The 12,943-nt window shown below is 41.2% G+C and overlaps 2 protein-coding genes across 3 annotated transcripts; one reads left to right on the top strand and one right to left on the bottom strand.

Moving 5' to 3' along the window:
• Positions 1 to 628: 628 nt before the first annotated feature.
• On the bottom strand, positions 629 to 6,530 carry LOC137605827 (beta-galactosidase-1-like protein 2). 2 transcript variants are annotated; one of them, XM_068330643.1, is made up of 19 exons: positions 6,289 to 6,530; positions 5,711 to 5,896; positions 5,560 to 5,628; positions 5,086 to 5,181; positions 4,602 to 4,710; positions 4,430 to 4,522; positions 4,246 to 4,327; positions 4,102 to 4,166; positions 3,932 to 4,016; positions 3,183 to 3,320; positions 2,910 to 2,990; positions 2,729 to 2,838; positions 2,481 to 2,627; positions 1,904 to 1,975; positions 1,719 to 1,797; positions 1,529 to 1,616; positions 1,327 to 1,438; positions 1,125 to 1,241; positions 646 to 781 (listed from the first exon to the last, which is right to left on the bottom strand). In XM_068330643.1, the coding sequence occupies exons 1-19, from the start codon at positions 6,453 to 6,455 to the stop codon at positions 695 to 697; spliced, it is 1,983 nt and encodes a 660-aa protein (XP_068186744.1). In that variant the 5' UTR covers positions 6,456 to 6,530; the 3' UTR covers positions 646 to 694. The 2 variants fall into 2 exon arrangements, with proteins under 2 accessions (XP_068186745.1, XP_068186744.1); XM_068330644.1 differs by lacking the exon at positions 1,529 to 1,616 and having other exon boundaries at positions 629 to 781.
• A 276-nt stretch (positions 6,531 to 6,806) lies between these two features.
• Positions 6,807 to 11,951, top strand: ei24 (EI24 autophagy associated transmembrane protein). Its single transcript, XM_068330645.1, has 11 exons — positions 6,807 to 6,931; positions 8,330 to 8,466; positions 8,549 to 8,694; positions 8,885 to 8,945; positions 9,164 to 9,230; positions 9,313 to 9,437; positions 10,012 to 10,131; positions 10,481 to 10,592; positions 10,692 to 10,803; positions 10,889 to 10,963; positions 11,046 to 11,951. Exons 2-11 carry the CDS (start codon positions 8,425 to 8,427, stop codon positions 11,206 to 11,208), a joined length of 1,023 nt encoding a protein of 340 aa, XP_068186746.1. The 5' UTR covers positions 6,807 to 6,931; positions 8,330 to 8,424; the 3' UTR covers positions 11,209 to 11,951.
• Positions 11,952 to 12,943: the final 992 nt, after the last annotated feature.

The following is a 12,943-nucleotide window of genomic DNA, read 5'->3' as shown; positions in this document are numbered from 1 at the left end:
TCACATGCTGAGCGCTTGAAGAGCCCAGAGGCCTTCAAAGACAGAATTTATTACAGCAGAATGCTCTCAAGAAGTTGTTTACCCCCAAGCTCTTGTTTATTCCCGATATGCTGTAACAGACCAGGTATACTCATATTTAAGAGTCAGCATTCCGAGGCTTCTACCTAAGCTAATAAAAACTCCACTGAGAGAAGGAAAGAATTATTTATTGTTTTACAGTTATTCTCACCGAGGATGGCCGGTTTGTAAGTCATGATTGAATCTCCGATCTGACTGAAAACCTGCTTCTGTTTCATTTGAATCACTGCTATTTTTTTTTATTTATTTTTTTTTAAAAACCAATTGCCATAAAAATAAACATTCATTCAAATACCAGGCATGATTTTCTTCCCAATGCAGAAAATTAAAAATGTATTAACTTAAAATGAGTTTAAAGATGTAAAAAAAAAAAGTCACTGTAATTGAAGGAAATGTATGTACAGTATATGGCTATAAACAGCTCGCGCTGAAACACGTCTCTGTGTCTATGTCTATATGTCAACATTATTAGAAATGACCATATTGACAAAACATGTCCCTGAATTTTATAATTTAATGTAAAAACAATTTTATAAATATTTGTCAAAAGAACCACGTTTACACAAACACACACACACACACACGCACACACACAAAAAAAATCCAGGTGGTGATGTCACTGGATGTCCGCTGCCATGCCGAGATCAGGTGTTTCTTCAAAGTGGACCTTGTAGTCGCCCTCCTGCTCCTCAAACACGATCACCTGCATTTGGAGGAAAAAGGTTGAGACAAAGGAGAGACGCTTAGATTCAGGAGGTAGAGCCGCCGTCCTCTTATCCAAAAGTCGGTCCAACAGCAAACTGCTCAATCCCAGTTGTTCCACTGGTGATTGTGTGCTGGTGTGAATGTGGATGAGCCTCAGGAACACAAGCAGGAAATGAAGGAAGTAGCTCCCCCGTGTGGCGAATCAAAGAAATTACAGCTAACTAGTACGTCCAGTCTGCGTTCTCCTCTTCACACCAGCAGGAGTAACGTTTAACAGCTTTCAATCTCATTTAAAGCACATACATGAACACGTCACACATTTTTATACATTTTTACCCCACCTGATTGATTCCACTGTTGAGGAAAGGACCCGGGAGGTAAAGGTTCTGCTGGGGGCCGATGGACCAGTAGCGGCCCAGATTCGCCCCGTTGATGAACACCACACCTTTCTGCCAGCCCTGGGAGATAATTTACAATCTGATTTTTTTTTTCTGCACAAAAAATATACCTAGGATGAAAAACTATATGATTTAATCTACTTACTGGAAGTTTGACAAATGTGTCGCTCGGGTATCCGTAGGCAAATAGCCTCCCCATGAAAAAACTTGGGAAGGTTGGCGATTCAGGCAGAGGTTTCCAAGCTGCCTGGTAAAGACTGAAATAAGGGATCCACTTCAAATGCATTATCACAGCAAAACAAATTTTTTTTATATGTGATGCTTTAGATTCAATAAAGTGTTCAAACCTATCAATAAAGCTGGGTTTCATTTCCAGGCTGTATATTGTAAAATCCCTCAAGGGGATATTGTTTAATAAAATGTCTCCCACAAGGCCTGCAAGAATACAAATAAAAATTGGCCTGTATGCTATTGACTGAGTGCTTGACTGATTTAATAGCAGGCAAAGCAATGAGCTGCTCATCGTCTGTCGATCACCTTTATGTTGTTTATCAAGGTTCTTTCCTCGGTGAACTCGTCCACAGTTTTCCACCAGTAAACTTAAAGTACGCCGACCCTGCAGAGAGTGATGGATTTAAAAGTCATTTGCAACTTTCCACGGCTGTCATTTCAGCATTCATCACATCGGATGAGCGCCTTCATCGTCCAGGATGATGCCGTACCTTCTCATCAGAAACAGCCAGCTCCAGGCTTTGCCGCTTGAAAAGGCCGATGTAGCTCCTGTCTACAAAAACCTGAAGGGAAAAGCTTAAAATATAATTGGCCTATGATTCAAAATGATTGAAGTAAGGATTTTTTTAAATTCAATAACGCTGAAGGTACTTTACGAACCATCTCTGGCGTTTTTTAAAAATTAATTCTAATGAATAAAAAAATAAAAAAATAAAGACTTTTTCTAAAGACAGAAGTGTTTTATCTGGCCCTCAATAGCTAGAGAAACATTAGAGAGATCTACACTTCGGACTGCCTCTCTAATATTTTATTTGTGCTGTCTGACACTGGTGAAATATCTCTGAAAGCACTGCTCATGGCGGAAATTGCCAAGAATACCACAATCTGTCACTTGGTCTTTCAGGGCAGCAAAAATAGAAATATAACACCTACACCCAAAAGGGTGCAAGACTAAGAATATCTTCACAATTCTCTGTGAAATCTGCTCAATAATTTTTAGAGTAACTAATAGTAATGGATAAAACTAGGAAAATGATTTCCGTGTCATCGTGTACACTGAGAACTCACCAGGGCTCGGTCTCGGACGTTGTCTCCAGACTTTAACAGCCCTCCGCTGGTGATGCTGGTCTCATACAGCGTGTATCCATAGGACTGACCGTTCTTATTGTTCACGGGGAGATTCTCCATGCTTATTGGCTTGGGTGACTTAAATGGCTTTGCAAGAAAAACAACATAAAAATGACCACCTTGATTGAAAAAAACTAAAGAAATTTCATTGCAAATTTAGGCGAAATGTAATCTTACATAAAACGTACTCCCTCAGTGAAGCTCAGAGCATCCCATAATGACAGGTGCTGGTACATGATGGCCGGCTCATAAGCCTCCTTGTAATGCTGTGCTGGCATGTCAGGTAAATGGTCTTCTTCTGCACAGACAGGTCAAACATGGGGTCAAGCAGAGGTTAGTCAGTCACACAGTAAGTCACAGGCGACTTACTGTTATATCGAGACAGCAAATCCTTCAGCAGGTGGTACTTTGGTGTGTATTCCCCAGCTTCAGACAAGGGAGCATCATAATCTGGAAAGAGATGAGTTTTCAGGTGCTGCCATCTGCTGGAGATTAAAGGTCACTGCTGTTCTGTGCAGAATAAGGACCATGTTCTCTCACTCTGACACAGCAGTGCCTCAGCATTATAATAAAGTCTTTGTACATTTGCATTCAAAAGACAGCTGGTTTGTTTGCTTTGGAGCACATGACGGAGGAACCAACCGTAGCTGGGGACGAGCGCTTTGTAGGACGGATCGCCGACCGCTCCGCTCACGAAGCCGAAACTGGAGCCTCCGTGGAACATGTATAGGTTGATAGAGAATCCTCGCCTCAGCATCTCTCTCACGGTGGACATCATGTCTGCCAAAAAAGTTCAACATGTTCACTCTAAATAGAAACCGAACGTTCCCTGCTGAGAAGAAACCACAGAACAGTTGTGAAATAAAAAAAAAAAAACAAGACATCCTTTGATTGCCTGTTTCTGAGCTGGTGCCAAATTCAAAAGGGACAAGAGGTTGGAAACACACATTTGCATTTATATTTACATTGTTGGCTGCTGGTGCTGCTACTGTAAAAAAGCAAAGCAGAAGAAAAATAAACAAGCCCCCAGAGGGAGACAGGGTGATTTTTCTTTAAAGCAGCTGAGAGTGACTTTTTCGAGATTCGACAATGTGACCAGTTTGTGATTCCCATTCCCAATATCTGATTTTTAAGTCAATGGTTTATTTCAACTCAAAACAACAATTTTCAACTTTCTGGGTGGTTAGTGGTGTAGAAAACTAAAAGAAGAGATAAAGAAGAGCTACCAGAATACACATTTAACCCAAGACTTGACCTCATCCTGGGTTCAGTTGTGCACAAACAAAAAAACTTGTCTTCAGCCAACAACAAACCCTGGAGTGTCCCAGTCTCCTTAAAAGCACGAGCATCGATAAAAAAATATTTTTATCTACAAGAAATTCCGTCCATACCCTCTGGTGGAAGCACATGGTGGAGTTCACCCCACACATCATACCACCCGGTCCAGTAGTCCATCACTATAGTGGGGCTGTTGGGCTGACAAATAATGCAGAAAAAAGTCACATGACTATCTGAATAGACCCGGACCTGCTGAACTGATCTAGATAGGTGGGATTTATACCTGGATGGCGCTCAGAGCCTGGATGTCTCTCTGGCTTAATTTCTGCAACTTCACTGATCTGACAGCTGCAAGATAAGATACAGAGGTGTGTATGTGTTTGCTTATGTGTGTGTGTGTGTGTGTGTGTGTGTGTGGTAATAATACCTCCATCCACGCCCCCAGACTTTAATGAGTCCTGGTTGTCTGCTGTGAGCAGGAGCTCGCTGATCCCTCTGGACTGTAATGCCTTTCAAATAAGTTATATCATTTTATCAATAGCAATCCCTATTAGCACATGCATGCTATGATGTGTTGTTAAGACGGCACTGCAATCAACCAATCACATCACCTCCTTAATGAAAACCATGTAACTGTCATCCTTTGCAAAGGATCCGTACTCATTTTCAACCTGCACGGCGATGATGGGACCTCCTTTCTTGAACTGAAAAAGAGAAACATTTTATTTCATTGACAATGTGTTGAATAAGCCGTAAAAAAAGATTCAGTGAGGGAAAAGTGACCTGCAACGGAACAATTTTTGGTATGAGTTTGTCAAAAAAAGTGTTGACGGCCTGAGTGAAGCCCGGATGCGTCGTCCTCAGTCTCATGCTGCCGTCTCTGAGGAGCCAGCTGCAAAGAGCCAGGAAACAAGTCAGAGTACATATGATATCCTCCAGCTGCAGCATCTCTCTGATCAAATACTTTTAAGGCAGTGTGAGTCAAATGTAAAATTTTGTTACTGCAGAATCTTCTTGGGTAAAGTGTTTTCACACTCATGATCTGGTGCAGCGTTCAGCTCCATAGATATAGTTTGTGAACAGGAAGTGTCAGCCATACTGTTTCCTGTATCCTTTGATATATGGAGGCTGAAAAAAAACCCTCATAAAAACTAGGAAGTGTTGATCAGATATGAGTCGTGGTTCAGTTTGTTGTGCCATTGAACAGTCTGTAGTTGTACAAATAAAGCCAATCAGGGTTTATAAACACAATGATGCACACGTTTACCTTGGCAGTCCTCCTAGGTCCAGCTCAGAAGAAATATAGGGCCCTGGACGTAAAATCACCCACAACCCCAAGTCAGCTGCAAGACTGATGTAAGCTCTGAAAACACAGGAGACAATCAGTGAAGATCTACCTGCACAAACAGCAGGTTTCAGTCCCCAGAGATCCCATCTCTTTGTTTCAGCAGTGTGAAATGCGCTTGGTAACAACAGCAGTGCTGGATGAAGGTGTTACATCCCCCTTTACTCATCACCGCAGTTGTTAACGTCTTGCCAAGTTGCTATCGTTGAGGAAACGTCGCCGTTGTCAGGTGGGACCTCTCTGCATCGAACTTCTCCCCTGAGGCCTTGAGGCTTCAGGTGATGAGAAGAAGAGCAGAGTATTCCAATCTAGAGACATCCTGCAAGGCTTTTTCCTTCTTATACCTGGACATTTTCAGTTGGTTTAATGATAGCGGATTAATCGGGATTTCCTTACTCTAAATCCAGCTGTGAGTGAAAGATGAAAAGCTTTTTCTCCGGCTGGTGCAGACTCCACGGCACATACCTGCAACAATCCGGGATGATCTCTGTTAACAGTCAGTCTAACAGCCGGTCAAAGTCAAACACATCCAGAACAGTTTGCCTACGTAGTGAGGGTGTTGATACCACAGGCCTTCATTTTCAACAGGCGATCCCTCCAATACGCCCTGGGCACACGGAAGTAGTGGATGGATCCCCCCAGGATTTGGAAGGGCTTTCCCCCCAAGTTGAGTTGGGATGAGTTGGCGCTCAGTCCCACCATCCTGCTCATTCTCCGTCGCCCTGCTGGCATGCTGGAAGAGGAGCAGCAGCTCAAATAATACTGTTAGGCTATTGTGCTTGAACGGACCACATGACATGCTACACAGGAATTTGAAGAGGTCCTGTGTAGAGAAATACAATTACAAAAGAGCAGAAAGGAACATATTTAAATTTAGAGGCAACATAAGGGGATTATGACTTATTCTAACCTATAGTGTATCATTTCAACACATATCTATTATAGTATATCTGTATTTATAGTATGTGATGATTTTTGTGTCTGGGACAATGTACAGTACAGTATGTGTTGTTTTTCTTCAGACTTAAAGTATTGACATGATAATAAGTTAATGCAAAAATGCAGGAAGAGCCTCACATTGTTTATATCTGACATAAACTAAATAATATGAAGACCTAAACTCACCTGATGTATCTGTACATGACGATGACGGCGATGCAGAGGCAGATAAGGACATATTTCCTTTTGTGTGCGTTTCGTATCCGCAAGGCAACCATGGATGGGATGTCAGATGTTTTCCAGTGACATTTGCTGAAGTCCACGCAAGTTTTACAGAAGCGTATGTAACGCATGACAGCCGCGTAAACAACGCGCCGCCTCCTGGGAGTGCCCCGGTACAGAGTTATGAATATGTAACACACCCCTGCTTTGCAAAAAAAAAAAAAAAAACTGCATTGAGCTGATAATGACAACATTTCTTCATCGAATTTGCTTATTTTCCTGAAAGACATATTTGTTTGTAAATACACTCGGGGGGGGGGATAAAAACTGGTTACCTGTAATTTAAAAAATAAAATAATATGCTGAAACATGTCTTATAATTGCCTTCTTTAAAACGCTTAGGAGATAAATGAGGTGTAAACTCCGTTTTAATTCGTCTTCCGCTTACGACTACATTTCCCATGATCCCCGGAAGTAGGAGTTTGCGCAATATGTTTTCAACGGCCCTGGCTTCTGGTCCTGTTTGTTTGGTGCTGGTATAATTAAAGGGACAAAAAAAAAAAGAACAATTAACAAATTTATTTTAACGTCTAGCCTGACGCATGAGGTAAGAAATACCCTGCGATTCTTTACATGTCTCGTATTTAATTCCACAGACTAGCTTGAAGTGTTGTCGTGATGAAAAACAAAGTAAAATTAATTGTAGAGCGTAAATAGTTCTCGCTAGCTAGCTAGCAACACAGACAAACAAGCTAGCAAACGAGCTGTAAACAAAACAACAAAAATCAAAGATTAGGACATAACGGGCATCACGATGACCAGAATAATAACACCATGAAGAGGTTGTTCACATACGAGATTATTAAGACTCGTCAGCTAACACTGACTTTACGCTAGTCCTAAATTGAGCTAACTCGCTGACTCAACTTGCTAACGTAAGTGGGCACAGACAGTGTCAACAAAACAATGACTAAATGAGGTCCTCATTCTGCTTTGTTGTTAAGGTGAGATGATTGAGACACTCGGTGGTTTGTTGAGATTCAAAAGAAGTCAGATGAGGGTATTTAGTCATCAGATAATGACGTTAGGGATCTGTCTCTATTTACAAGAGTCATTGTCAGAACAGTAAGCGACAAGTAAGGGAGAATGTCTTGTTCTTTTGTTTGTCGGTGAGTATCTTTACATTTTGCCCTGCTAAGAAGGAAATGATAAAACAAAGATTCCAGAACGTGGAAAAACCACAAAATCACCACAACATTATTTTTTTCTTACGTAGTGTGTGGTTTTATCAACTGTATCAGTTATGAATGAACACAAAACAGAAGTTACTGCAAGTAGGTCTTAAAGCTGGAGTTGTTTTTTGTCACGTGATTACGTTCTTTGTTATATATGCAGACACAATGTGCCAAATATCATTTACTTCTTAAAGCACTGAAAGTGAAATTTCATCACAGATATGGTCAACTCAGTCCATTTGGATAAAACTGACATGTATGAGAAATTAAATGAAGTCAATCCACTTACAACTGCAAACTGAATCTAGATCTACTGAAGAATGCCCCCTACCTGTGTCGTCAACAATGTTGGGGCTGTTGTTTAGTCAGTGTTTTCACATTTATAGGTGGAACTCTGACCTGAAGCTCCTGTTTTTAGTTGTTTTTGTCATACAGTAGGTGTTCAAGAAAGTCCAAACACGTAGTTTGCTGTGGTATGAATTTATTATACATTCAGGTGGTGACCCTGAGTCCAAGTTGACCCACAGTAAATATATTTATGCAGTGCACACAATGTAAATAGTGACCAAAGGGTGAGGGACAGTAGATGGGGGATGTTAACACAAAGAGACACGGAGGGGGACATTTGCATTCAAGCAAATAACCAAAGGCAGAGAGGCAGGGCACGGAGAGTTAAACAGTGGGGGGCTAGAAATGTGAGCAACACCCACAGGCTTGATTAGTAAGTCCTTGTCATAAGAAGTGAAGTCAACTGTGCTTGTGTACTGCAGGTTCCTGGGTGAGTCCCTCCCTGCCATGAAAGCTGCCCATCAGGTCACCAGCTCCCCGTCCTTCTGCAGTTGATGGATCTGCAGCTGGTCCAGAGATGACAGACAGCGTCAGGGCCTTCCTCCGCAATGTTGCGATGGTAAGCAACACGATTTTTGTATTTTTAAATACACAAAGATATTTGTTCAAATAGATGTAAAGTAATTAATAATCTTCTTTAGGGGATCAAAGATTCCATATTGGGGATTGGAACAATCTCCAAGCTGGATGCTCGCATTCAGCAGAAGAGGGAAGAGCAGCGGAGGAGAAGGGCTTGTGGGGCCCTGGCACAGAGACGAGCACAGAGTGCGGAGCGCAAACCGGACAAGTACGCTGCTGTCTCACTCATTTTCCTTCTTAAACAGTCAGAAATTCTCATTGATTATATTTATTTGCGTGATCTATCAGCAGCTGTTCTGAAAAAGCTCAGAATGCTCCTCCTACATTTTCCCTTTCACCCCCTTTACTGTATTTTTGTTATCAATAGCTGTGATTGTAAGATGTTTGTTCTTTTTCAGTGATCCTAAAGTAGCAAGTAGGATTTTTCAGTGCTGTGCCTGGAATGGAGGAGTGTTCTGGGTAAGTTTAAAGTATTAGATTAAAGCTCATCATCCATGTGCTTCTTAGACGGAATTATTAACACAGCTGCAACTTTTGACATTCAAATATATAAGTTGTATAAAGAAACGGATCCTTCATTTGCTGTCTGAGAACCCTGAGAACTTTGACTTTGACCTGTTGTGTGGGAAGCATATGTTTCGAAATTGTAACATCAGCCTTTGGTTTTCTCAATCCAGCTCAGTCTGTTTCTCTTCTACCGGGTGTTTATTCCACTGCTGCAGACTCTCACAGCAAAAATCATCGGTATGTTTGGCTGCTAATGAAAACGGAAAAGGTTCTGTAGCTCGTTGGGAATCAGTTGGTCAAAAGTCTGCTTTTGCTGCAGGTGACCCCTCCCTCCATGGCAGTGTGTGGTCATGGTTGGAGTTCATTCTCACCTCTGTCTTCAGTGCTCTCTGGGTGCTCCCTCTGTTCGTCCTCAGCAAGATTGTCAACGCCATCTGGTTCCAGGTGAGGGCGTGCTTTTCAGGGCGTTAGAAAGAAATGCTCCAGAACTGGTTTGTGGACTGAGAAACTTCACCCCGCTTTCTGTCAGCATGAAGAAGAGTAGATAACGCTGGAACTTTTTTTAAAAAAAAGTAAATGGCTTTTGTCTCCTCTCCCACATAATACACAGTAATCAATTTTCTGCAGTGTTAAAAACTTATTACTTATCAGCAAAATACAGTGAATTGATTCCCTTTTATTCAAGGCTTTCAGTTTGACTCCTGTCACTTCAGTCAGTTCCTGAGAAAAAACTTGTAGCAGCTAGAAATCTGATAAAAAAGAAAAGGTGACGCTTCACCTCAGGCTGTCTCTTCTGACCTGTTGCGTCTGCAGATAACAACAACAACATTCACGCATTTTAACTTGTTTATGAAGAGAATGATTTATACCTCATTGTTTTCATGTTGGAGGATCAGGATGTAATGATACAAAATACCTAAAAATGAGTGTCATCGAAGTAACTACACAGAAACAGCAGTCTGTCAGCTCATATCCATGTCACAATGCTGAAGTGATTTTTGTTCTCTTTCTGTTGCAGGACATAGCTGACCTAGCGTTTGAAGTATCTGGATGTAAAGTGCAGCCATTCCCCAGCGTCAGTAAAATCATCGCAGACATGCTCTTCAATCTGCTCCTTCAGGCGCTCTTCCTCATTCAGGTATGACTCAGCGCACACCTATTGTCTTTAATGTTTAAGGACTGTGTTTCTCTGCTCCAGTAAGTCATATGCAAGTTATGACAAATTTCACACAAGTGTCTAACAGAATAAAATGACCCCATGATGTTCCGTTATTATTAACAGTATAACTGAAGACTGTATTTCACATTTATTGACACGTATCTTTTGTGTCCAGTTTCTTACTGGAATCATACATCTCAATAAAATGTATTAAATTGCTTCAATCTTCACTATAATGTGAATTGAAGAACAAAGGATTTAAATGGGAGCACGAGCACACAACATCTGCTGCGTGTTGAATCTAACTTGTGGTTATTCTATGGTCTAGGGTATGATCGTGAGTCTCTTCCCCATCGATGCCATAGGGCAGATGGTCAGCCTCCTCCACATGTCTCTGCTCTACTCCCTGTACTGCTTCGAGTACCGCTGGTTCAACAACGGTGAGCGGCTCAACCTTTCTTTCAGTCTGAATTATATCCTCCGGGTTAACTTAATCATCTGCTTTGGTTTTTTTTTGTTTTTTTTATATGTTTATCAAGGCATTGAGATGCATCAGCGGCTTTCCAACATCGAGAGGAACTGGCCGTATTACTTTGGCTTCGGTTTGCCCATGGCTCTGCTGACTGCCCTGCCCTCCTCCTATATCATCAGGTAGCTATCGGTGAGAGAGTTCAACAAAAAACAGGTTTGTGTCGTCGTTGACCGTGTTCTTTGTCCTTCTTTTGTGTCTATCCAGTGGCTGCTTATTCTCCATCCTCTTCCCACTCTTCATCATCAGTGCTAATGAGGCCAAGACGCCGACAAAGTTGTAGTGAGTGTGAAATAAGCTTTTTAAATTCAAAACAAAATGTCATTGATTTCATGGCGTCACCGATCTCTGATGTGTCCTGCAGCCACTTCCAGCTGCGTCTCTTCTCGCTGGTCGTCCTGATCAGCAACAAGTTGTTCCACAAGACGGTCCACCTGCAGTCAGCCCTGACGTCCTCCACCTCCTCGGACCGGCTGACATCGCCCCATATCTCCCCCACCCGCCACAGACCTCCACCCACCCAGTGATGATGATGAGAGGCTTGACTCAATGTGATTCGTTTAGTGCAGATGACCTGGTGTCACAAAGGGTTTACATGTTGTTTTTCTCTGGTGGCCCTTTGCTTCTTCATTTGCTGCTCCCACCGGACACATTTTCAGTGTGACACAATAATCGACAACTCTGTGCCTCACACACAAAAAATTTTACGTACCCTTGTTTTTGTATGTGAAATTTTTTTGTACAATGTGCCATTTCAGTAAGTCTCCTTTTAATAAATTAGAGCACAAGAAATTGCGTAGTTTTAATGTTTAAGCAAACTTGTGACTCAAGAAGGATTTAATTTTTTACTTTGAAGGGCAAAGCACAGTTTTGTTTTACCGTTGCTACATGGTTTTTTTGTTTTGTTTTGTTTTTTTTATGTTGCGAGTCAAAGATCGAATGCTGTCTTGACACGGATGTGTTTCTGTCCATTGACGATGTCCTAGCAGTCCCAAGAAATTGAGACTTTTTATTCCGAGAGTGCTTCGTTTGTAGTCGTATCCATATGTGAGTCTTGTGTGTTGCCTTATGGTTTGCTTGGAGTTTCATCCCACTTTAAAATCTCCCAGTCACCGACTTTTCTGTCACGCATCACTTCAAGGCCACAGTGTGACGCCCTGATGCCTGTTTATTGCAAGGAGAACATAATGTTTGTGCAGACGAATACTTGAGTGATGTTTTGTAAAGATGATCTGATTTCAATAAAAACTGGTCAGGTTCCATAATTTCATTGCTGTATTCAAGGTTTGCTATCATGGTGAGGATGGGATGTGTCAAAACCAAAAATGAAACAACGTCATGATTTAGCTAGAGACAGAAGTGGATGTTTCAAGCTGGTTGCCGAGTTGAACATCCAGTATAATGGTGTAATAAAGACTGAAATAAATGGGCATTGAAGCTGAGCATCCACAATATATAATGTTATTTTATGGTGAGTTTTGTTATGATGAAAGAAGCTGGCGCTGTACTGACATCCTGAAAAGGAAGAAGATGCACATCAACATTTGAGGCATCAAACATTGTCTTAATTTCTCAGTGGTAACAGCAATTCTAGATATTCAGAGTAGAGAGTAGAGTAGGACTTCATTCATCCCTTCAGGAGGTTCCATCAGGGAAATTAATTTCACAAGGTGTTTTTGGATTTAATAGAATTCCAAACCAACTTATTCATGATGCAATTTGCATAAGGCCTCTAGAGTTAATGCCCCGTGTACTCCATATTGATCATCGTGTCAGTAAATCACAAACTCAATTACAGATGTAAAATGCACTTAAAAATGAAATATTTGATACCAAGGATTATATTGGTTAGTTGAAATATTTTTTTAACGAGAAAAATTCATTTTAAAAAAAGCATGTGTGACAGAAATGCAAGTCTGCAATCAGAATTTAATTTTGGTCATAAAAATGAATAAAAGGTTGCCCTATGTTGTAATTTCTTAAATTTCTGGAAAGGACACAGAACCCGAGAGTGAAAAACTTACAGTTAGCCATTCTGATCTTTCGAGAAATTATCGATATGACTGCTAATATTGATTTATCATTGAGTTGTTAAGAGTTAATACCGTATTCAGCTTTGGTTGTAACGCTGAAATTACCTGGTACTGTATTCAAAGTTTCACACCAGTAGGGGGCAGTAGTTGTATTTCTTCTCTAAGGACACGTCACTAAACCATAGTCGTAAGGAAGGGAACTCAGTTTGAGTGACAGCCAGGAAACCAA

This window comes from Antennarius striatus, chromosome 13 (genome assembly GCF_040054535.1).
Source record: "Antennarius striatus isolate MH-2024 chromosome 13, ASM4005453v1, whole genome shotgun sequence".
NCBI lineage: Eukaryota > Metazoa > Chordata > Actinopteri > Lophiiformes > Antennariidae > Antennarius > Antennarius striatus.
This window is presented reverse-complemented; position numbering and strand designations above follow the sequence as displayed.

What these genes read in the sequence shown, in the direction of transcription:
- LOC137605827 (XM_068330643.1), bottom strand. Translation starts at nt 6,455, where the DNA reads ATGCGTTACATACGCTTCTGTAAAACTTGCGTGGACTTCAGCAAATGT. An exon ending in AGCGCTCGTCCCCAGCTACG is followed by an intron (nt 2,991 to 3,182) that starts GTTGGTTCCTCC and finishes ATCTCTTTCCAG; the next exon opens with ATTATGATGCTCCCTTGTCT. An exon ending in CTCTGAGCTTCACTGAGGGA is followed by an intron (nt 2,628 to 2,728) that starts GTACGTTTTATG and finishes TTTCTTGCAAAG; the next exon opens with CCATTTAAGTCACCCAAGCC.
- ei24 (XM_068330645.1), top strand. Translation starts at nt 8,425, where the DNA reads ATGACAGACAGCGTCAGGGCCTTCCTCCGCAATGTTGCGATG. An exon ending in AGGCGCTCTTCCTCATTCAG is followed by an intron (nt 10,132 to 10,480) that starts GTATGACTCAGC and finishes TCTATGGTCTAG; the next exon opens with GGTATGATCGTGAGTCTCTT. An exon ending in GTACCGCTGGTTCAACAACG is followed by an intron (nt 10,593 to 10,691) that starts GTGAGCGGCTCA and finishes ATGTTTATCAAG; the next exon opens with GCATTGAGATGCATCAGCGG.